Source organism: Salvia splendens, chromosome 21, assembly GCF_004379255.2.
Source record: "Salvia splendens isolate huo1 chromosome 21, SspV2, whole genome shotgun sequence".
In the NCBI taxonomy this organism is placed as follows: Eukaryota; Viridiplantae; Streptophyta; class Magnoliopsida; order Lamiales; family Lamiaceae; genus Salvia; species Salvia splendens.
The window spans coordinates 19834837-19856943 of record NC_056052.1 but is presented as its reverse complement, the minus strand read 5'-3'; the positions used below and the strand labels follow the sequence as shown (position 1 = coordinate 19856943).

The window sequence follows — 22107 nt, the reverse complement described above, 5'->3', positions numbered from 1 at the left end:
GCAGTTTATTGGATAATGATTGACTTCATACTTACTAAAAATATTATCTCCAAGATTTTAAGGAATAATCATAAAATTTGGTATTATTAGCGATGCCTACTTCACACAAAAAATAATAAACAAGTAAGAAACGGAAGTAATCTTAATTTTCAATTTATTGCCGGGTGTTAAATGCTTTATTTTAAACAGTAGTCTTAAAGATTTTTTCCCTCTTATACCCGAAACAGGTCAGAAATGAAAAGGATTTTGGACTTTTGGTAGGTTTTTAGCGCACATCATTAATGAATACTATTAATTAAGATACTACTAATATATTACTAATAATGATTATTAAATTTTAATTAGCGAAAATAAGTAATTAATTAGGATACACACGTCATTAATGGACATTGATTAAGATACTATCATATTAATAATGATTATTAAATTTTAGTGTAGTGATTTTGAAACATAATGTCAATACCATAAATTTAGGGATGTCAATCGGGATTCGGGTCAGCCCAACGGGTTTCGGGTCAATCGGGTTGTATTTTTTCGGGTTATAAAAGTTCGACCCTAACCCTAAAAGCTCAGGTTTCGGGCTAGCCGAAAGGGTTAATCGGGTTGCTATCGTAAAATTAACATGTGATCAATCCAATAAATAATGATGAAAATTAGTTATACTTATAAAATGTAAAACATTTAATTATGATAAATTTGATAATTTGAGATATATGCTTAAACTCAAACATAAACATGAAAAAATATTAATATTTGAGATTTGAACAAAATTAAGTATAAACATATTTTGAGAAAAATTAAAGTTTGTTTTAGAAATTTATACATTTTTTAGCGAATTTGAAATTTCAAATTTATTTATCTATTATTATATTAATAAAAATTTAAAATATAATTTGTATATTTAATATAAAGTTGAAAGTTATTTTTGTAGTTATATATTATAAAAATAATCAATGAAGTGACGAATTAAGAGCCAAATAAATAGAACAATAGAAATTTTATCGGGTTTTCAGGCCAGCCCTTCGGATTTTCGGGTCTGGCACTAACGGGTTGCGGGTTAATCGGATGCAGACTAATCGGGTTGTAATTTTATCGGACTATAAATATTCAACCCTAACCCTATAAATTTGGCGGGCTATTCGGGCCAGCCCACGGGTTGCAGGCTGGACTGACATCCTTAATGCTCATAGTCCCTCAATAAGCTATAGAATAGTCCTCGCATCAAATAATAAACTAAGCAATTAGCCAGGGCAACAGAAAGAGTACATTATCCATCCATTAAGCATATTTTACTAACAAAGTTTTTTGAATTTTGTACACAATATTACATTAGCCTCTAATATGGAGTTATCTATCCATATCACTCATGGTATATTGGTATATATCATTGCTTCATAATAATGGTAGACGTTTTTGACATATATGTCTATGACTTTGCAATGTATTCCTTCTCCAATATGCTAAACACAAGCTTCACACGCTTCTTTAGAATCGAAGTGATATTTTTTGTGATTCGTTTCTGGTTTCTGGTGTATTTCAGCCATGTAACGCCGAGGTTCACTTGAACACTACACGCTGCATACTTCGCAGGGAGATCCTCGATGTGATACCTTAAGTGAAGCTGTGAATAAGCAAAGCAGCAGATAATGGTTTAGAAGGGGGAGATGGTGACAAGCTGATAAACTTATAAAGCATGTGCCCGTACGGAAAAATTGTCACCGAGTGGGAGGCCTTGGAGATTCATGAGTTCCTTGATGAGCCAACCATTTTTAACAGAGAGGCGAAGCTTTTGCTGAGTACTCGCGACTTCCCCTTTGTAGAGAGGTATGCATTTTTGAAGCTTATAGTACAGCTGTCTCTGATGCACGTCTGCCTTATAAGATTCCCAAGGGCTGTGAGAGTAGTTAAGGCATCCTGCTCTCTCCATCACCCTTTCCTCAATTTCTCTTCCTCCGAACAATTCCATGCAGAAACTAATCTACAAGTAAACAATGGAGTATTAGATTTTGCACAAGAAAAGTGACTATGGCACAAAAAAAGTAAATAGGAGTACAAAACAACATTCACCACATGAAAAAGAGTGAAAGTTGAATGCCCTTATAAGTTTGAAGTACCATCTTCTAATATTTACATTCATGTACCAGTGAAATTGTACGGATCTAATTATTTTCCTTTTCCATATTTCCTTAGTGATGTCTGGTGTGGGCGTGTGGGGGGAGTGCATTTACTCACCGGAAGTGGTAGGATGGAAGAATAAACCGTGGACACATTAACATCATCAACTCCCAGAAAAGAAGCGGTCTCCTCAGTCTGGGTGATTTTAGCATCGGAGTCATTGTCTTCTATCAAATCGCAATGAACTTCAAGTTCCTCCTCTGCAGCTTGAATGGTTTCAGAGACAGACTCATCTTCAGAAGCACGGACATCATTTGCTTCAGATTCTTTTTCTGGTATCATCTCGTCCTGTTTAGGTGGCAAGGTTTTTGCCCTCCAGAGTGCCAACATTGTTCTGTTTAATACACACTAGGACGATGTGAAGAATTGATGTGTACATGCTAATGGAAAGACAGGTATTACAAATCACTTATAACATTCTTTCAAATAACCCACACATAATGAACTCATCCATTTATTGTCATTTAACTCACATTTATTGTAATGACTTTCATCAAATTTAGCTTCTCATCAGGCTTCTGTTTAAATTTCTCATAAATATAATTCTGAATTTTCTTGATCACAGATAAACAATTGTTGAACTCTTTATGACTGACTGGTCTTACTCAAATCTAGAACTATATCAAGAACTGTGCTACAAAACCTTAGTTTTGATTATACTATTCAATAAAAGTAAATAACAATTCTCATTTCTGTAGTCAGATAAATAACAGAAGCCCACCAATCAATTATGTGGATGCAATGGCATGGAGGATGTGAAAATAGAAACTCAATATCCTAGGCCTGAGAGTTATGAAAAGAGAATCAATCCGATGCAGTTTAAACTGTTAGATTCAGTATAAGGCAACTTGTCACACTCTCTAAGCAACAAAGCAAACAACTGACTCCGGAAAACACATCACAGGAGAAACAAAAATAAAACCAAGAATGGCACTGAGAGTAAAACATAATGGGGAAAGATAGCTGTTTATGCAGTAAGGATAGAAAAGAAACTAATAAGCTCACAGCTTGACAGCTGAAAGCCAGAGGATAAACATGCAAAATCATTGCTAGAAGTAATCATGTACATATACTACATTAAAAGTTATATATGTGAATGTTACCTGTGGGCAACATTGAGAGATACAAAAGAATGAAAATGAAACCCCAGCCTGCCTTTTGCATCTAGTGACCGTGCTCCATGCCGTGCATCAGTTCCTCTTCCAGGCTTTAGAATCACGCTGATGACAGGGCTTCCCATTGATGATAGAGTGGGAGGGATGCGTTGAATATCTTCCACGTCTTCCCAGAGAAATAAGAACTTCGACTTCTGACCAAATATATCTCCATGGAACCCGACCGCTCTTGCTGAAAGAAACAGACGGCCCTACCGCATGAAGTAATCAATTGGTCAAAGCACTGGCAGACACACACTAATCCACTGAGATAAATGACCCTCAACAAATATCACTAGTTTTACAGGATAATAGTAAAGCGTGTTCGTATTTTCCAATAAATGGTAAAAAAAAATTGAATAAACATTTGAATCGCCTACCTGGAGAGGCATTTTACGTCTCAGGTAGCAGGAGAAGTCATTGATGAGAAATTCCTCCGGGGGCAGCCCAAAAAGCTTCTGGAATGTTGAATTTGTCTGAGGAGACCGTAATCTTATCTACAAGAATGTCATGAACCTGAGTGATCAGCTCAAAGAAATATATGGCGGAGAAAATTGTGACGTTAAAGTGAAATGAAGCATAAACTAATAAAGAAGGTACCTTCTTGCCAACCTCCTTCTCCACCTTAGCTATATACTCTTGGAAACTATTAGTAGCCTTAGTACTGTTCAAGAAAATTCTTAAGTGTATCTTTGACTGACATGCTTGAGACAACTTTCCTTGTAGAGGTATCCAGACATCAGATAAGTCGGAAACACTAGTTTTCAGGAAATTAATTTCAGCATGCCCAAGAGATGAGGGTTCAACAAAAGGCCCATCGAAATCGAACACTTCCACGTCCAACCTAGATGGAGGCTCATTCATAGCATCAAACTCAAGGATTTCTGCAAGGAACCATCCATCTCAATGAAGAAGCTGATGACATACACATTGTAATTGTAGCTGCTTATTGCTTTAGTTAAGAACTACGATAACGTATGAAAAGCTAGCTAAAGGGGGAAAGCATATCAAATATACCATTCCAAAGAGGTTCTGATTTTTGAAACTTGATAGAGCTGGTTCTTCTATTCCCGTTGCAAGTAAACACCACATAAGGATCAGATGACGTTGAAGTTGAGTTAGGTGCTTCCAAATTGCTTCCTTCAATTAAGGCAACCGTTAGCAACCACCCATCTCCTTTTCCTTTGATTCCATGATCACTTCCTATAGTGCACACCAAAAAAACAAATTAAAAAAAATGGCCTCTTAGAAATAGTTGTATAAACTGGAAATAAAAATCTGATAAAATGACAGAAAAAGCATATATCTCGTTGAAGCTCCTCTTTCTATCCCACATCAACTAGGTAAAAGATCACGTTTTATATAGAAGATTGGAGTATCCTCTACCCATATAAGGCTTTTTAAGGGGAAGATGGACACATTTCTCAAATCGTATCATAGTAGGCCAAAGTTCGATGCTGATTTAGACCTATAAAGGGGAAGATGGGCACATATATCATATATCTTAATCGGATACCTGTGCATACTAAAGTAATAAGTCACGTTATGCTTGAATTCATTTGAATAAAAATTAAAACAGTCCATCCATCATCAACTTGCCAATTTGAAATATTAGACTACCTTTCTGTGCTCTCGCTTGCATGAAGCGGGACACTAACTTCAGCACCTGTTTTCCTTGCAGAACCAACAAAATACTTACTATGATCTCACCAACGGAATCAGGCAAGTCTAAACCAACAAACTCAAGACCCTGAACTTTGCTAGGCATAACCATGCATAAGTGTGTGAGCAGATATAACCACGTGAAAATAGCCGAGACTACTGTGAAATTGGCGAAATATTGAACTGCCAATGTCCATTCAGAGTGATGCTCTACCTGAAGAGATGCCATAAGTTGGTCTTTCTCAGAACTTATATCTTTAAGATCAAGGGGCTTTACGCTGCGGGACAGAAACTTCTCATACTGATCAAAATTTTCTTTTATGCCTTGTCTTGCTCCATTTTCAATAATACTTTTCATCATGGTGCTCTGCGAGAAGTTAATTCTCCACGAAACAACCAGTTGGGAAGATTGCTCCCCCGATGGCTGCTCTAGACCAGGAGTTATGCAGTAAAGCAATTCTATCTTAAAAGTTTTGCCATATGGAGCATCCAGGGTGCTCACAACGACCAAAACAACAAACGTCCCACCTTTAGCTTTCAAATATGTTTGCTCCTCTGTGGCTTTCAAAGCTTTAACCATTTTGGTTGGTGGCTTAACGTATGACACCAGTCGTTTTAGGCTCTCACCATTATTATCGAATTCCCATGCTTTTACTTGTAAATCAGTTGATCCTTGCATGTCCGCAAAAGACTTGAAATAGCTTGAATCTGGAGAAAAGAGTGTGGAGTTCAATTCACGAGGAGTTATTGCATATAATTGATCAAGAACTACTCCTCCAGGTAAACAACTTGGAACTTCACCACTCTGTTCTCTCGTCTCCAAACTTCTCATTAGTTCTTCGAAATCAACTGATGACGAAGGTTCCACACACTTGCTCTCTAGACTCAATGAATCATTACTTTCAGCCTCTGATGCATCACTAGTTTCAATAGAGCTAATGGCTGTTGGCTCTACATTCTTATTGAAAATTTTTGCAATTCGACCAGCTAATGTTGGCGCATTAACCTTTGCTTCTTTCAACGGGACATCTTCCTCTAATCTCATAGGAGAAGATGCCAATGAGGAAGACATTGAGATTGAGGGGGAATCATGCAGAGAATCAGCATATTTTCTTGACAACATTGCAGAATCACTGGTGGGTGGCATGTCTAATGGCGTATTCTTTTGCAACAAATAAATGGTGAGAAGAATTTCACCTAGTAGAATAGCAAAGTAGCGTCAATCTGGTGAAAACTAGCCATATTTCAGCAATCCCATCAATTAACACACCAACAATTACTATATGCATATGCATTCAACTTCACAGCAGTAAAGCCTCCAATTCTCTGATTTTGGAATAATTCTACAACAATCACAACTGATCAAATAAAACTAGCTCAAAGAAACTGAAAAAATTCAAGTACAGTATGTACACAGAACAGCTAATTAGAATGCACAGGCATTATATGCATAATGCATTCAAGTATAAACAGCATAAAACAACAAGAAGGAAAACGACATACCACAATCCTTGTTCTTGGCATTATTGCTCTTGGGATGCAGAGTGTACCAAGAAGTGCCAAGGGATTGATCCTTTGCCTCGAAAACCCAAGCTACAGGCACTCTAATCTGCCCAACAAAATCATTATTGAAACACCTTTCTTCATCCAAAACAGATACAACAAGCTTCCTTTTCAAGTCGTCCACTTCAAATATGAATTCCTCGGACCACGACGGATCCAGGCATTTCTTCACAGCTTTGCTCCTGAACGCCAGCCGCCCCAATTCTAGCTTCACATACGGATTGGTAAAGCCGCTCGACTCCATCGGAGGCAAATTTTTGGCTTCGCTTACGCGGACCAGAAGGTTCATATTTCAGCATGAAGAATGATCCGAAATTGTTTGATTTTGTAGACGATCGAGCTTAAAAGGAAACAACCGCGAACAATCAGCGAACATTAGGCAAAAACACAATCTAAAATTGAATTTGGGCGGAAACAAATTGACGACCGAAAAAAACGTAAATTTAAAAAAGGAAACGCATAAATTGGTTATCCTTCCAAAAACTCCTTGGATAAAATGGATGAATTTCACGAATAAAATCGCGGAAAACTGCAACTGAGGAGCAAAAATTAAATCAAAAGTGCGTGCAGAAAATGGAGTTAATGATCAAATCTTCGCTTCTGGTGATGAAGAATGCGGATAAAAATCAAATTCGCAATGCTAAATTTAAGGAAATGATTTTGGGATATGAAGTTGCTGGGCATTGGAATTGATTTTGTTCTCACACGTAATTTAGAGAGAAGATGAGGAAATGCATGCAATTCCCTCTTCCTTTTTTGTATTTTCTTCTAAATTTCTCTTCTATTTACTGTTTAAGGCAACAACCATCGTGATCGAATAATAATTATCATTGATTGCTGTTCTCAAATATTTTTATGGATCATAAATATAATCTTTAAATAGAATATCACAAAATCCACTAGATTTCCGTTGTTATCATCTTGTATAAATTTTTAATCCACTAGATTTCCGTTGTTATCACCTTGTATAAATTGTTCAAATTTTATTATAAATATTTTTTTCCTAATAAAATACTCGTCCGAAATTTTCTTGGTCAAAATAGTAAGAGCATCCACAGTGGTGCGGATGTCCCGACGGACATCCCCGCGGACATCCCAAAAATACCTCTTGCCACATCATAAGGACTTCCCACTACACTGCCACGTCATAATGACATTCCACTGCACAGTGGCGGACATCCCCAAGGACATCCCGACGGACTTCCCACAATAATAAAAATTCACAAATTCACCAAATTAAACAATTTACGGAATTAAAATTTCGACACAAATACGGAGAAATTGCAACCACTTTATTTAAAAAAAACATACATAGTACAAAAAAACATACATAATTATTTTAAAAAAATTACATAGTTAAAAAAAATCGTCGTCTCACTCCTCGGATTCCCCGCCGCCAGTACCCTCGTCGTCCCAGCCGGTAGTCACCTCTTCGCCACTCTCCGCCATGTCTCCCAACCCCAAATCGCGCCGCATACTGTTGATGATATCCTTCAGCGACGACCTGTAATGGCGATCGGTCGATGTCCGCCATTCAACGATTGCACGTAACAGGGTTTCATGTTGAGCGACGCGGGCGAGTGAAGGGAGCTCGGGATCGTTTTGGGTAGGAGCTGCCGATTGGGCCTCGGCGGACCCACTGGCGCTTCCACTCGCCATCTGCGCCTCGGACTTTTGCCCCACCGGGCGATGGCGGCGGGCCGACGATGAAGGTGTCGGGAACTCTGCCTCGGCGGGGGGGAGTTCGTGGGAACCAGCACTGCTACTGTACTCCACGGAGGCGTTGATCTTCGTCCGCTTCGGCCAGCCAGATTCAACGTCTATGAACTGATGGTGAGACAGAAGCTTCACATCCTCGGCAGACATGCCGCTGGTTGCCGAACGGAGGTTCTTTGTGAAAATGTCGGGGAATCGGCTGAGCTGCCTCTTCAGCCGCTCCCACATTTCCGGCATTGCTCTTTGTTGTGAGGATTCCCCCCTGGCGGTTTGAATTGGAGGTAGCTTCCTGTCGATATGCTGGTTAGCCCCAATATATGGATCCTCCACTATACTGATACACGCCTTCGCAAGCGCGATGCACTCCTCTGTGCACCAGACGGTCCTCTTTTTCCCGCTGGATCCCCCCCACCTCAGCGGCCACCGTCTCACCATCGTACCCCGCCGCAGGCGAGGTAGTGCCCCGTCCCCTGCCCCACCCTCTCCTTGTCCTCCCCCTCCTCCATGTCGCCGTTGGTGCGTCTGTGGGAGAATCCCGGATCGGAGATAGTCTCAACTCCTCAAACGAGAACGTCTCGATGCTAGTGAACTGAGTCTCGAGAGGAGTACTTGGGGGGTTGTCCGTCGACAGTAAATCCATATAGGGGCGATAGACATTGTCCACCGGTGATTGGGGGACCCCCTGCCTACTTCCCCCGCAGCGACAGGCGAGCCCTGCATCATCATCGGCATCATCATCCCGGTCATCTGGGGCGGCATCATCCCCGGCATTTCAGGCATCTTCCCCGGCATTCCGTGCATCATCCCCGGCATTGGGGTCATTCCGGCACTCACCCCGGGCATTTGGGGCATCATCTCAGCCATTCCGGACATCATGGCAGAAATTGGGGTACTTCCGCCAACGGGAAAGATCGGTCCCTGCGACTCGCTCGTGGCGGGGGAATCACTATCGTGGTGGGGGAATCACTATCGTGGTGCTCCATTTATCTTCGAAAGAAAAGTATTTAGAGAGAGAGATACTCGTTAATACAAGTGGTGCGAATGAAATGAAGTTCAACGAGCTGTATTTATAGAATTTTCGGAAAAAAAAAATAAAATAATCGGGACGTCCGCGCGGACGTCCGTGGAGTCAACACAATGGTGGACGTCCCTGGAACACCGCGAACCTCCGATGTCCGCAGCGGACGTCCGTATCCTCGTCACCGCTGCACAATGGCAGACGTCCCGCGCGGAATTCCGGCACGCCGGCCGGACGTCCGTCGGGACGAGCACTATTGTGGATGCTCTAACTATGTCGTGGATTTTTCGTACATTGGTAAATGGATTAGTATGCATGTCTTGCCACAGTATCACTCAAGGAGGATAGTAATTGTTTTTAAGTGCAAATATGATTAATAAAATCTTACTTTTAATTTGTGTGGATAAAAAATTGCAGACTAACAATGTTATGTACTAGTATAATTTTCATTACATCATATACTACTTTCGTCGTTTATAAATACAAATTATTTAAATAGTATGCATTTTAATGCAAAGTTAGTAAAGGAAAGAATTATAAAAAATTAATTGAAATATTATTAATAGAGAATAAGTCTCATCGTGAAAAAAAAAATCTAAAATAAAAAATTTCTAATTTTAAAAGAAAACAAAGTGAAACTAATTTCTATTTCAAAGGACGGACTAGTCCTTAATTCGTTATTGTATAATAATATTATCTAAGGAAATTGTTTATAATGTCATATATGAATTTTCATTACTTGATTGTCTCATTATAATAATTTTGTAAAATATTACTCCCTTCGTCCGCCAATAGGAGTGATCATATTTTTTTCCATTTTGGTACGTCCGCGAATAAGTCCCGGTTCATAATTACTATAAATGGTAAAGATGCCTTATATTCTAATAACTCATTCCACTCAAATATCATTTAAAACTAGTATATACATACAAATGAGACGCATATCTACTAACTTTCTTCCCTCTACTTTTCTTAACATGTCTTAATAAAATCCGTGCTAAAAAGAAATGAGACTTCTATTGGCGGACGGATGGAGTACAACTTACTCCTACAATTTTTTTTAGTTTCACTAAATTTCAGTGGGGCGTAAGTGAATGATAATTTTACAAAAAATAACCCAAAAATCTAGTATTATTTGAAATGTAATATATTTCCTTAAAGTTTTGTATAGAATAAAATGTAAGTTGTGTATATTTTCAACTAGAATTTTTTTGTTAAAATCAGTGATTAGCCATGCTAAAATGCTAATCATGTTATTACTATAATAATTGTTATTGTTGGGGATCGGTGGTGCACACCCGAACTCCACACTAATATGATATTGTCAACTTTGGGCAAAGCCCTCACGGTTTTGCTCTTGGGGTACTTCCCAAAAGGCCTCATACTAATGGAGTTGGGGTAGCTCATTTATATGTTTGCAACTCTTATTCACTCTCCAATGTGGGATATTGTTTGCCCTCACAATCCTCCCCTCAAACCAAGACCACATGTCCACCCCATGTTACAGGTCACTAGGTCACCACAGGTCATGGTCGAGCTCACGCAAAGACATTGGAGAACTTGCAAGCGTAACCCACAGAACCCCGAGCCACAGCCCTGAAGGGCTCTGATACCACTGTTGGGGTCAGTGGTGCACACCCGAATTCGACACTAGTATGACATTGTCCGCTTTGGGCAAAGCCCTCACGGTTTTGCTCTTGTGGTACTTACCAAAATGCCTCATACTAATGGAGTTGAGGTAGCCCATTTATATGCTTGCAACTCTTGTTCATTCTCCAATGTGGGATATTATTTGCCCTCACAGTTACCAATTTTTTTTTTCAAAATTAACTCCTATATAAGGGAGGAAATTACAAATAAACTCTTATACTATAGATAGGAGGAAATTACAAATAAACTCTTATACTATAGATAGGAGGAAATTACAAATAAACTCTTATACTATAGATAGGAGGAAATTACAACTGATCTCAAGAGGCCTCGAACTCAGGGCATCAGTAACCCCGTCCCCATTTCCGGCCCCAAGTCCCCTCCACGTCATCATTCCTCTACAGTTGCGGCCCAGGCCCCAACTGCTGTAACCCTGCAGGCCGCAACTCGGGCCGCAACTAATAAATGACACTATTCACAACTCCAACCTATTTAACTCGAAAACGCAATTCGTTGAACAATTGAAACCGGGAAAATGCATTGTTCATTCGAAATTAACATTACATTACTAGACGAAGCAAATTTAAAATACAAGAAACCCGGGCCACGACTACTACTTCTTCATTTGGGCGCGAAGGTAGGCAATCATCTCACGGTGCAACTCGAGCTCCTCGTCCGACATCTTCGATGTATCCCTCGCTGTCAACTCCGTCAGCTGGCTCATCCGCCATGTAATATTCATCTCCGACAAAGTGTCGGACATCTTATCCAGAGACGGATTGGTCGGCGGTGGCACCATAGCGGAGTTGCTCGCAGCTGCCTTCCCCTTTGCTTTCCTCTTGGCCGCCTTTGTTCCTGTCGGGCGGCTCTGAATGCTAGGAGAGGAGTAGAAGACATCGTCGTCCGTCACGTTGAGGTCGATCGCCGGACCTCCTTCGCTCGAAGAGTAGTTTCCAGAGGCGGAAACTTTGGTTCTCTTCGCCGCCCCAGTTGCCGCTGGCTCAGCACCGCTGGTGTACTTCGGGCTCTTCTCGACGAGCTTCCAAACTTCGAAGTACTTGAAGGTCTTCTTCCCGTCAGTGAAGAACGCTTCCTTTGCCTTCTCGACGAGGTCCGCCTCGCTGTGCCCGCTCGGCCACATACGGACTACGTTGGCCCACTTTCCGTTCCACTTGCTCATATCCGCCTGGACCCGGCCCCAATGCTTGCGCAGCTTCACGTAGCTACGCTCGCTCGACCCTTCCGGACGGCCAGCGTTATATTTCTGCGCAATCCGCTCCCAAAAAGCCTTGCCGGTCTGCTGGTTGCCGATGATAGGATCCTCGGAGACGTCGATGTAGTTCCTCGCAAGCCACATTGTCTCGGGCGGAGTGTACTTCTTCGGCCCATCCTCCTCCCCGACCTTCTCCTTTCCCCGCTCTTGAGCGGGCTCCATCTCACTGACCTCGAACTCGTCGGTGTTGACCGGCGATGTAATGTCGCCGTTGCTACCGACTCCCGGACTAGGCTGTGTCTGCGATGGTTGCGATGACGGTATGTACCAATTGTTCGAGTTAACGAACTCCTCCATCTCACGTTGATCGCTGTTGAACCAATCCATTGACGCCGAAAATACAAAGGGTATAATAGAGTATTGAAATGGAACGCGGGATTGAAATGGATGGAACGCAAGCTCGTATTTATAGACATCGAATTTAAAAAAAAAACAAAATTGGATTTGCGTCCCGGCCCGAAGACCGTGTAACGCTGGGCCGGGACGCGGGACTTGCGGCCCGTCACCGTGCAACCCCGTCCCGGGCCGGGACGCGGGACGCTCCCCAGGCCGGTCACGCGTCACCGGGACGGTCCTGAGCCGTGCCGCACTTCCGTGTAATGCATGGGACGGGCCGGGACTCGCAATTTGCGGCCCGGCCCCAAGCGTTACGCATGCTCTCAGCACCTCATGCAATAATGTTAAAGCTCCTTGCCACTAAGACAAAGGCTCTGGATCTCACAGTTACCAACTTACCATGGCCATAATGTCTAGCGGCAAAGGCTCTGGATCTCACAGTTACCAACTTACCATGGCCCTAATGTCCCCTTGTGATGATAGCATATATTCTTCCTCTAAAAATTAAAATGATGTTGGAAATGATGTTGCTTTACGCCATGAGATTAAAGATAGATAGACTGCTAAATTCCCCATTATTGAAATTACTTCCTCCATGATTCATGATTGCTTGTCTGCAATAAATATATCAAATTTACTAGTAGTATTACATTTTCTTGAAGCTCTGATCACTAATAATCCCTTTTTCTTGTATTTAAATGAAAATTATAGCATGTTAGTCCACGGTTTTCTTGGAAATGACATGTCCAAGCGGAGTGCTACTTATAAAAGGTTACTTTTGTATTAATTAAATAAATAATAATGCTGGAAAATTTTTAATTATTATCTTTTTTTATACTTGGCGATTCCCTCGCTCCAGACTTCTCTATCCCGACTTGATAGAGTAGTGAGAGATTTAAATTTGGCTTTAATGAAAGATAGTTTTAAGAAAATTTATATTTTTAGATGAATTAAATGTTTTACTAAATCACTAAATAATGAATTAATTTTGAAGAAAATTTATATTTAAATCGAATGACATTCATATTATGATTGAATAACGTAATCACACCTAAATATCATAGCCTATTTTGAAGAAGATTAACTCATTCGTTCGATAGTTTTCATAGTTTTGGGTTTAAATAATTAATTACAAATTACAATGTTTGAGTGCTTAAGAGCGAACAAATTAAGGAGAAAGGACATGATGATTTCATTTTCGATATTCACTAATATAATTTAATCTGCCTCTTGATTGAACGATCGTGAAAAGAAAGAAAAAGACACTAGTGGCACTCTAAAATTATTCTTTTGTTAAATTATGATGTTTTTTTTTTCTCTTTTTGGTTAATTTTAATTTTAATTAATTCCACATTCTATAAGTTTCGTTAGCTTTAGAGCATCCACGATGGCAATAGCTCAGGCATAGCCTAGCCACAAACTCCTCCTGCCACATTATCAGCACTAAAAACTCCTCATGCTACATCATCACGACAAACAACTGGACAAGCAATAGTCTAGCCATAGGCTAGCAACAATAAACAAAATTATAAAAATAACAATCACACAAAATACGGAATTCAACTTACGACACAAATACGAGAAAATGCAATAATTTTATTTAAATAAAAAAAAGGTACATTAAAAAAATTACATAATTAAAAAAAAAACTTACTTCGTGTAGTCCTCCGCGCCCACAACTCTTCAATTAAATCCTTTTTGAGTCGAATATGAGCTTCCACTTGGCGCATGTCGGCATGTGCTTGGAGGCGGCCGACTTCATCGTGAGGTACCCCACTTCGTACGTTGGGGGCGGCCACGCCGTGCCTTGGACCGGGCCTCCGTAGGGCAGTCGTCTCACCGATGTAGAGGTACTCGTCCCACATGTCTGCCGCGCCTCCGTAGGCCAACTGCCTGATTGCCGCAGTGCACTTTTGAATAGGTGTGTGGTCGGGTCTGCCAGCCGCATCGTGCCTGAAGCGAAAACACATATATTGACGTTCCAAAGCGTCAACAATACGCATAAACATGGCCCTGCTCATCCTAAAACGCCGCCTGAAAAGGTTGGCGTTGAACCGCAGCTCCGGTGCGAAGTAGTCTTCATATAGCCGCTGATGTGCAGCTACGTGATCCCGCTCAATCACTGCTCGGTGGTGGACAACGGGTCGAGGTCGAGGTACCGCCGGTTGTAAGGCCCTTTGTATCAGTCGGTTTATCTCACGGGACATATAGGCCTCCAACTCTTCGTTCATTCGCCGTTTGTACTCCTCAGCTGGCCGATCGCGTATATATAGTGTTTCGAAAATTAAATAAAAATAAATAAAAAATCGGCTGGCCGATCTCTCGCCGATCGGGAGCCTGCAATGGCAGCCAGCCGATCGGCGAGCGCATCGGCCAGCACTCGGGAATCGGCGTGCGCTCGCCGATTTTCTCGCCGATTTGGCGCTAGCCGGCTGCAATGGTTCGGCGAGCGGACCGGCCAGCGCCGGGAATCAGCTAGCCGGTCCGCTCGCCGCCATTGTGGATGCTCTTAGGGCCAATTTTTTTCTTTTATTTCAACAATCGATTCATGCATCTATCTTAGTTAATTATTTGCCTTTGCATAATTAGTAGTTTTTTATTATTATTAAGGAATTAAGATACATCCTAATTGAAAACGAAAAAGTAAAATATTAGGAAAAAATGATATTGATTTGTGGTTAAATATGAAGAAATGGTACGAAAGTAGCATTATAGAATTGAAGCAAGAGGCAGAGTAAATCTTATTGTCGGTCATGCATGTAATATCTTGTCTAAGTAGAATTGCTTTTCCCACATTATTAATCATATTGACTAAGCCCACATTCACATTTAATACACATTTTCCTTTTTTGCTTCACTTCCTTCTACAATTGCCTTCTCTCTCTATTATGATCATTCTCTAATATCTTGAATCTGCTAATTTTGAGGTATGTTTGCAATCTTGATGCTTAAATTCCCTAATTTGAAGTTTGGTCACTTGTAAACTGATAGGTAAAACAAAGCAAGAATAAAGTAAAACAAAAGTAAACCTATTGCTACTAATTTGGGTAGCTACCATATTTATGTAACATAAGTTGATAGTGCTTTTCAAGAAATTATGTATGTTTGTGGTGTTTGGATCAAAATGTTAATGCATTAGTCATATATGGTTTCCTGCTTTTATTTTTGCCTCTCCTCATTTTCATGAAAAAGCAAGTTCCATTTTTGTTTTGTGAAAGAATACTTTATTTCTACCTACTACCATTTTTTCTCAACTTTTTTTCAGGATTCCCACTTCCAAATAAGCTCAATGATTTGCAAAAGACACTTTATCAAGTATGCTAGATCAAGAATTTGCGTTGATGTTTGAAGTGTGTGGGATAAATTATAATCTCTCTTTTGGGAAACAAGTGATTCTTGAATTTGCATTTTTCAATCCCTTGGTCCCTTTGAAGAAACATTTCACTAGCAACTGATTTTTGCTCTTAAAATCTTCTTGTTGCAGAAATGAAGTTTATGAAACTTGGATTAAATCCAGACACCTTTTACACAGATGAGACAACGAGGTAGGCCCAAATTTGAGTATATGTAACTGCTGTTTAATATATATATATAAGCTGTTACAGATAATAAATTTTGAAAATTTGATCAGGACTTTGCTATCAGATGTGCCAGCTGACCTCACCATTAGGATAGATGGCATGACCTATCTTCTCCACAAGGTAAACTTTTAGTTGAAATCCAATAATTTAGAATGATCAAATTGGTAATGCTTGCTTTTGTGCCTAGCGCAGTCTTGTCTTGTTCCAAAATGTGGCCTATTGCAACGGCTTTGCTCTGAGAAAGACGACGGTGGGAGCATCTCTGTAGACCTACACGACATCCCGGGAGGTGAGGAGGCGTTCGAGCTCTGTGCTAAGTTCTGTTATGGGATCACAATCAGCCTCAGTGCACACAACTTTGTGCCAGCCTTCTGCGCTGCTAGTTTCCTGCGTATGACCGAGAAATTCGAACACGGGAACTTCATTGCAAAGCTGGAGGCCTTCTTCTCGTCGTGCATCCTCCAAGCGTGGAAGGACGCTCTCATCGCACTACAGAACGCTGAGAGATTGCACGAGTGGTGTGTGAATCTTGGTGTTGTGAGACGATGCGTTGAGTCCATCGTTGACAAGATTCTAACGCCTCCAACGAAGGTTAGGTGGTCTTACACGTATACAAGGCCGGGATACGTCAGGAAACAGCGCAAATCAGTACCAAAGGACTGGTGGACAGAGGACTTATCCTGCCTAGGCATAGACGTGTTTAGCAGCATAGTCACAACAATCTCTTCAACCAGCATGCTGCAGCCGCAGCTCATTGGCGAGGCATTGCACGTCTACGCGCACTGCTGGCTGCTCAATTCCTCCCGCGAATCTCCCAACAGAAAACGGAAAATCCTTGAGACGATTGTGAAGCTCATTCCAGCGGAGAAAGGGTCTGTCTCGGTCAAATTCCTGCTGAGGCTCCTCAGTGCCACGAACTCTCTTGGAGCGTCTCCAGTGTCAAAAGCAGAGCTCCTGAGGCTGTCCGGGCTGCAGCTACACGAGGCCACGCTTCCGGACTTGCTGCTTCCCACCTCACACGACGTTGATCTGGTTAAGACGGTTGCATGGAGCTTCTTGAGGCAGTGGAAACGTCGCAGCTCAGCAGGCGAAAGGGAGTCGCTGCGAGAGATGCATAAGGTGGGGAAGCTCATTGATTCTTACCTGCAAGTAGTTGCAAAGGATGCAAGAATGCCAGCTCAGAAAATGGTGGCTCTGATTGAAACTCTTCCAGCAACAGCAAGGCCTCAACATGACCATCTTTACAAAGCAATCAACATCTATCTCAAGGTACATATATACATTCTTGAAAAAGCTTTTAATTCTATAAAATATGTGGCTTGCGATATGATCAGTTGATAATTGATAAATATGTCAATAACCTGCGTTATTGATGTCAACACGATGATCAACTAAATGTAGTTGACATACGTAGTATGTCTCGTGTTGACATGTAATATAGATGTCAACAAAAGACATCAGCACAAGAGATACGTATGTCAACTACAAGTTGTTGACACACAAATGTCTTCGTGTTATATTTTGGTTATCAATTTAAGATAGTTATCAACCTAAGATGACCCTATGTGGTTTTATATTTCTTATGCAACAAACAGGCACATCCTGATGCGAGCAAAGCAAATAAGAAACACCTCTGCAGCTTCTTAGACTGCCAAAAACTGTCTCCAGAAGTGCGATCTCACGCTAGCAAGAACGAGCGGCTGCCACTAAGAACGGTCGTGCAAGTCCTCTTCTTCGAGCAGGAGAAAAGCAACACCACGGCTTCGAAGGTAAGTAGCACTGCAGCGGAGGAGCAAGGCAATGGGACTAGGTCTAAAGCGCCCGGAACAAACGGAGCACATCTCATCAAAGAGTTGAGTTTTAAGGTGAAGGTGGAGACGGAGAAGGAGAAGAAGAGGGAGGTTGCGGGAGATGCTGCACCGCAGCTAAATCCTCATAGCAAAGCTCAAATGAGAAGTTTATCGAAGATGACATACATTAAACGCTGAGAAAGATGGATCACAAGATTTTCTGTTAATTTTCGTTGGAGTTGTTGTAGTGAGATTGTGAACATACGGCATGCACACGGTTCATAAACCGCCGGTTCCGAACACACACGGTTCATAAACCGCTGGTTCTGGTTCGGAACCGGCGGTCCACGGTTCAACATTTTCATGAACCTGAACCGGCCTGTCAAGGGTTCCGGCGGTTCACGGTTCAACATTTCCATGAACCTGAACCGGCCCGTCAAGGGTTCCGGTTCAGGCGGCGGTTCAGAACCGCCAGTTTCAGGCCAAAAACCGCCGGTTCCTGGCCGGTTTGGCGGTTCGTAATTTTTTTTTGCATTTTCTTATTTATTTATCTATGAAATGTGCGTAAATAAAATTCAAAAAATCACGATGAAAATTGCAATTTTATAGAGGTTACAAGTTACAACAATTACAAATCAAAAAAACTTGAAGTCTTAAACAAAAAATTTAAATACAACGAGACTACTAGTCTACAACAAAGCTAATTACAAATTACAAAAAAGACTTGAAGTTCTGAACAATAAATTTATAAGTATATATACTCTTAGTCGGCGAAGGAGATGTTTCTACATAACTAAATTGAGGGGAAGTGGGGTATTTATAGGAGAAAAATTGGAAGAAATAAAAAAAAAGTTCAAATTTCAGCCGGTTTACCGCCTGAACCGGCGGTTCAGTCCACGGTTTCTGACCAAAAATCGGCGGTTTCTGACCAGTTTTCAGGCCTACACACTGCCACCTATACGCTGCCACCTGAAAAAGGTCCTGAACCTTCGGAAACCACCGGTTTTTCTGCACACCTAGCCTGAAAACCTACGCCCTAGCCGGAATCCTACCGTTGGAACCGCTGAACAGCTGGTTCAAACCGACAAACCAGCGGTTTTGAACCGCCGGTTACGGTTCACGATTTTTTTGAACCTGAACCGGCCCGCTTAAACCGCCGAACCGCCATCCGGTTCCGATTCCGGTTTGTGAACCGGCAGTCCGATTTGATTTGTGTATGCCTAAAACATACCCTCTGCAAATGAAGTGGCAAGCCAAGGAAATATACAAGTATAAAGTTGTTGTTTCATATGTAGAAAGAAATTTAGTTATTATTCTTGATGAATTTGAATAAATATGCTTCGGTAGACTCCAACCCGAAATCTTAGATTCAGACATGAACCACAATACCACTCTATTCCAACACATACGTCTATGTTGCTCCCTTCTTTTTTTTTTTTTTTTTTGCTTGTGTATAACTGTTGTTGTCCCACATTAATTATGGTTTAGTAATTACTAAGGGTATTCACCAGCGGACTTAGTAACTATTCTCCGTGCTGATTTGTAGGAACCTTGATGGATAGAATCAGGGGCGGACACAGAAATATACATGATAGAGGCTGAGATTTCTAATTTTTATTTCAATGTATATTTTTGGACAATTTTCATCATTTGTAAGGGCTGTTGATAAGGCTCGTTTCATGCATTGGTTTTGGGTGATATTACATGTTTTTTGGGGGAGATAATGCGCAAATTTGAGCTTAAGTGTGCAGATATTTGCTGGGTCAAGTAGATGCTGCAAATTGACCGAGCAGATGCAAAATGAGCAGAAAATGAGTAAAAATTGTCAAAAATCCGCTAGGTCAAGGAGAATTATCAGGAGAGCAGGTGCGTGAAAAATCTTCTGGACCTAGGAACGCACACAAATTACCCGGAACAGGGAAAATGGAGCAGAAAAAGTGAAGAAATGAGCAGTTTTAAAAGATCCTATTTTAAGGGTACAAACGTCAAATCATGAAGAGCATACTCTAGGGATTTGAGCTTGAAGCCTCCCTATATAAAGGGACCAACATGAATGAAGAAGGCAACACTTAACGCTACCATTCTCGTAGTTTAGGTAGGAAACTCTCATAGGCGCTTAACGCCACCGCTTTCTTAGCTTAGTTTAGTTGAGTTGCTGATTTCGTAGCTTAGTTTAGATAGTTAACTGCTTTCTTAGCTCAGTTCGATGGTCTCGACGGGGGAATTGACGACTCCAACGTTGGATCCTTGCTTTCTTTACCGCTTTTGAGATGATGTAGTTGGATCTCGAGTTTCATCAGAGGAATTGACGACTCTGCCTTTGGATCTCGACTTATTTCCAGTTTTATGAAGCTTTGGTATTTATTTTCATGTTGATGATGCTATTTACTCATGTTTCTTGGATGCTTTTCGCAATTGGTGGCTTAGATGTTTAGATCCATGTTGTTTACATGATTTCTAGTAGTTTAGAGGTTGAGATCTAGTTGTTCACGTGCTCGATTTATGAGATCTGTTAGTTTAGGTGATGCATGCAAGGTTAATATGTGTTTATTCCGTTTTTTGCTTGACCCAGGAGAGTAGATCTGGGAGTTCTAGCTTGAATTTCTTGTTTACGTCTCGTTTTAAAGCATGCTCTGTTTTATTTCGTCAATGGTGTTGAAGCTCTGTTTTTTTTTAAAAAAATAAATAAATTAACTTCATATATTTATATCATATATATGAAGGAGGAAATTACAAATCAACTCCTATAACAAGGAGGAAAGACAAATTACGCCACCCAGGGTTCGAACTCGAGACCTCCAGGATGGACGCGGTATCCAGCACCCTTTACCGCTAGGCCAAGGGGCTTGGATTGGTGTTGAAGCTCTGTTCCATGCTCTGTTTTTACTTTATTGTTTGGAGAAGATGAAGTGAGAGGTTGTTAGAGCATGCGTAACGCAAGGGGTCGGGCCGCATCTCGCGAGTCCCGGCCCGTCCCATGCATTACACGGAAGGGCGGCACGGCTCAGGCCCGTCCCGGTGACGCGTGACCGGCCTGGGGAGCGTCCCGCGTCCCGGCCCGGGACGGGGTTGCACGGTGACGGGCCGCAAGTCCCGCGTCCCGGCCCAGCGTTACACGGTCTTCGGGCCGGGACGCAAATCCAATTTTGTATTTTTTTTTTAAATTCGATGTCTATAAATACGAGCTCGAGTTGCACCGTGAGATGATCGCCTACCTTCGCGCCCAAATGAAGAAGTAGTAGTCGTGGCACGGGTTTCTTGTATTTTAAATTTGCTTCGTCTAGTAATGTAATGTTAATTTCGAATGAACAATGCATTTTCCCGGTTTCAATTGTTCAACGAATTGCGTTTTCGAGTTAAATAGGTTGGAGTTGTGAATAGTGTCATTTATTAGTTGCGGCCCGAGTTGCGGCCTGCAGGGTTACAGCAGTTGGGGCCTGGGCCGCAACTGTAGAGGAATGATGACGTGGAGGGGACTTGGGGCCGGAAATGGGGACGGGGTTACTGATGCCCTTAGAAATCAGATCTGCTTTTTGCTTTTGCTTTTTTTGCTTTTCACAGTTTTCTGCCAGCCCCAGTCAGTTTAGGAAAAATGGACCTCACTTGCTTTTGCATCTTTGTCTGCCTATTTTGGGAAAGTTTTAGCATGTTCCTTCAGTCACATGTGTTCTAGTTAGCTTAACTCCAGTTTACAAGTTGCCATGAGTTTGGTTGTCATGCAAGTGTTCGTACTTTTCTCATCCGCTAGGTCAGGTAGATAGATCCAGTTTAATTCTGCCAGGTCAAGTAGATTAGAGTCTTAACCCACTTAATGAATGCGTGGCAGCAGCCGATCCCTTTTCCGATTGTGTCGTAGAAACAATCTCGAGTAGGTCCCTAGTCTCTGTGGTTCTACCCCGCTCTTGCTGCTTATACTTTGTAATATTTGTTGCATTAGTGGAAAAATTAAAAATCTTGTTGAAAGGAGGAACACGTGCACACGACACACGTGCAAAAAAAATCCTCCCTTCAGCTGTTATACAATAATTTACATTAAATATCAATAAATTTCACAAAACATTAACAAAAAATTGTTTAAAAAATAAATTCATTAAGGGCTTTAGCCCCTAGTCACCTCCATTTGGGTCCGCCCACTGATAGAATCATAGAATAGTTGTCCTAAGAGCATCCGCAATGGCGGACTTTCCAC

At 41.3% G+C, this 22107-nt stretch overlaps 2 protein-coding genes across 3 annotated transcripts; one reads left to right on the top strand and one right to left on the bottom strand.

The window, feature by feature from the left end:
• Positions 1-1274: 1274 nt before the first annotated feature.
• LOC121783852 (C2 and GRAM domain-containing protein At1g03370-like) lies at positions 1275-7325 on the bottom strand. Of its 2 annotated transcripts, XM_042182027.1 has the most exons (9): positions 6495-7325; positions 4950-6188; positions 4347-4532; positions 3930-4213; positions 3710-3826; positions 3279-3541; positions 2233-2509; positions 1706-1978; positions 1275-1621 (listed from the first exon to the last, which is right to left on the bottom strand). In XM_042182027.1, the coding sequence occupies exons 1-9, from the start codon at positions 6841-6843 to the stop codon at positions 1427-1429; spliced, it is 3183 nt and encodes a 1060-aa protein (XP_042037961.1). In that variant the 5' UTR covers positions 6844-7325; the 3' UTR covers positions 1275-1426. The 2 variants fall into 2 exon arrangements, with proteins under 2 accessions (XP_042037961.1, XP_042037962.1); XM_042182028.1 differs by lacking the exon at positions 1275-1621 and having other exon boundaries at positions 1800-1973.
• Positions 7326-15336: 8011 nt separating this feature from the next.
• Positions 15337-18182, top strand: LOC121783206 (BTB/POZ domain-containing protein At5g47800-like). Its single transcript, XM_042181207.1, has 5 exons — positions 15337-15474; positions 16032-16092; positions 16179-16248; positions 16321-17397; positions 17724-18182. The coding sequence occupies exons 2-5, from the start codon at positions 16034-16036 to the stop codon at positions 18114-18116; spliced, it is 1599 nt and encodes a 532-aa protein (XP_042037141.1). The 5' UTR covers positions 15337-15474; positions 16032-16033; the 3' UTR covers positions 18117-18182.
• The last annotated feature ends 3925 nt before the right edge of the window (positions 18183-22107 follow it).

What these genes read in the sequence shown, in the direction of transcription:
- LOC121783852 (XM_042182027.1), bottom strand. Translation starts at nt 6,843, where the DNA reads ATGAACCTTCTGGTCCGCGTAAGCGAAGCCAAAAATTTGCCTCCGATG. An exon ending in TGCCAAGAACAAGGATTGTG is followed by an intron (nt 6,189 to 6,494) that starts GTATGTCGTTTT and finishes CTATTCTACTAG; the next exon opens with GTGAAATTCTTCTCACCATT. An exon ending in CACTCGGTGACAATTTTTCC is followed by an intron (nt 1,622 to 1,705) that starts GTACGGGCACAT and finishes GCTTATTCACAG; the next exon opens with CTTCACTTAAGGTATCACAT.
- LOC121783206 (XM_042181207.1), top strand. Translation starts at nt 16,034, where the DNA reads ATGAAGTTTATGAAACTTGGATTAAATCCAGACACCTTTTACACAGAT. An exon ending in TGACCTATCTTCTCCACAAG is followed by an intron (nt 16,249 to 16,320) that starts GTAAACTTTTAG and finishes TGCCTAGCGCAG; the next exon opens with TCTTGTCTTGTTCCAAAATG. An exon ending in CAATCAACATCTATCTCAAG is followed by an intron (nt 17,398 to 17,723) that starts GTACATATATAC and finishes TGCAACAAACAG; the next exon opens with GCACATCCTGATGCGAGCAA.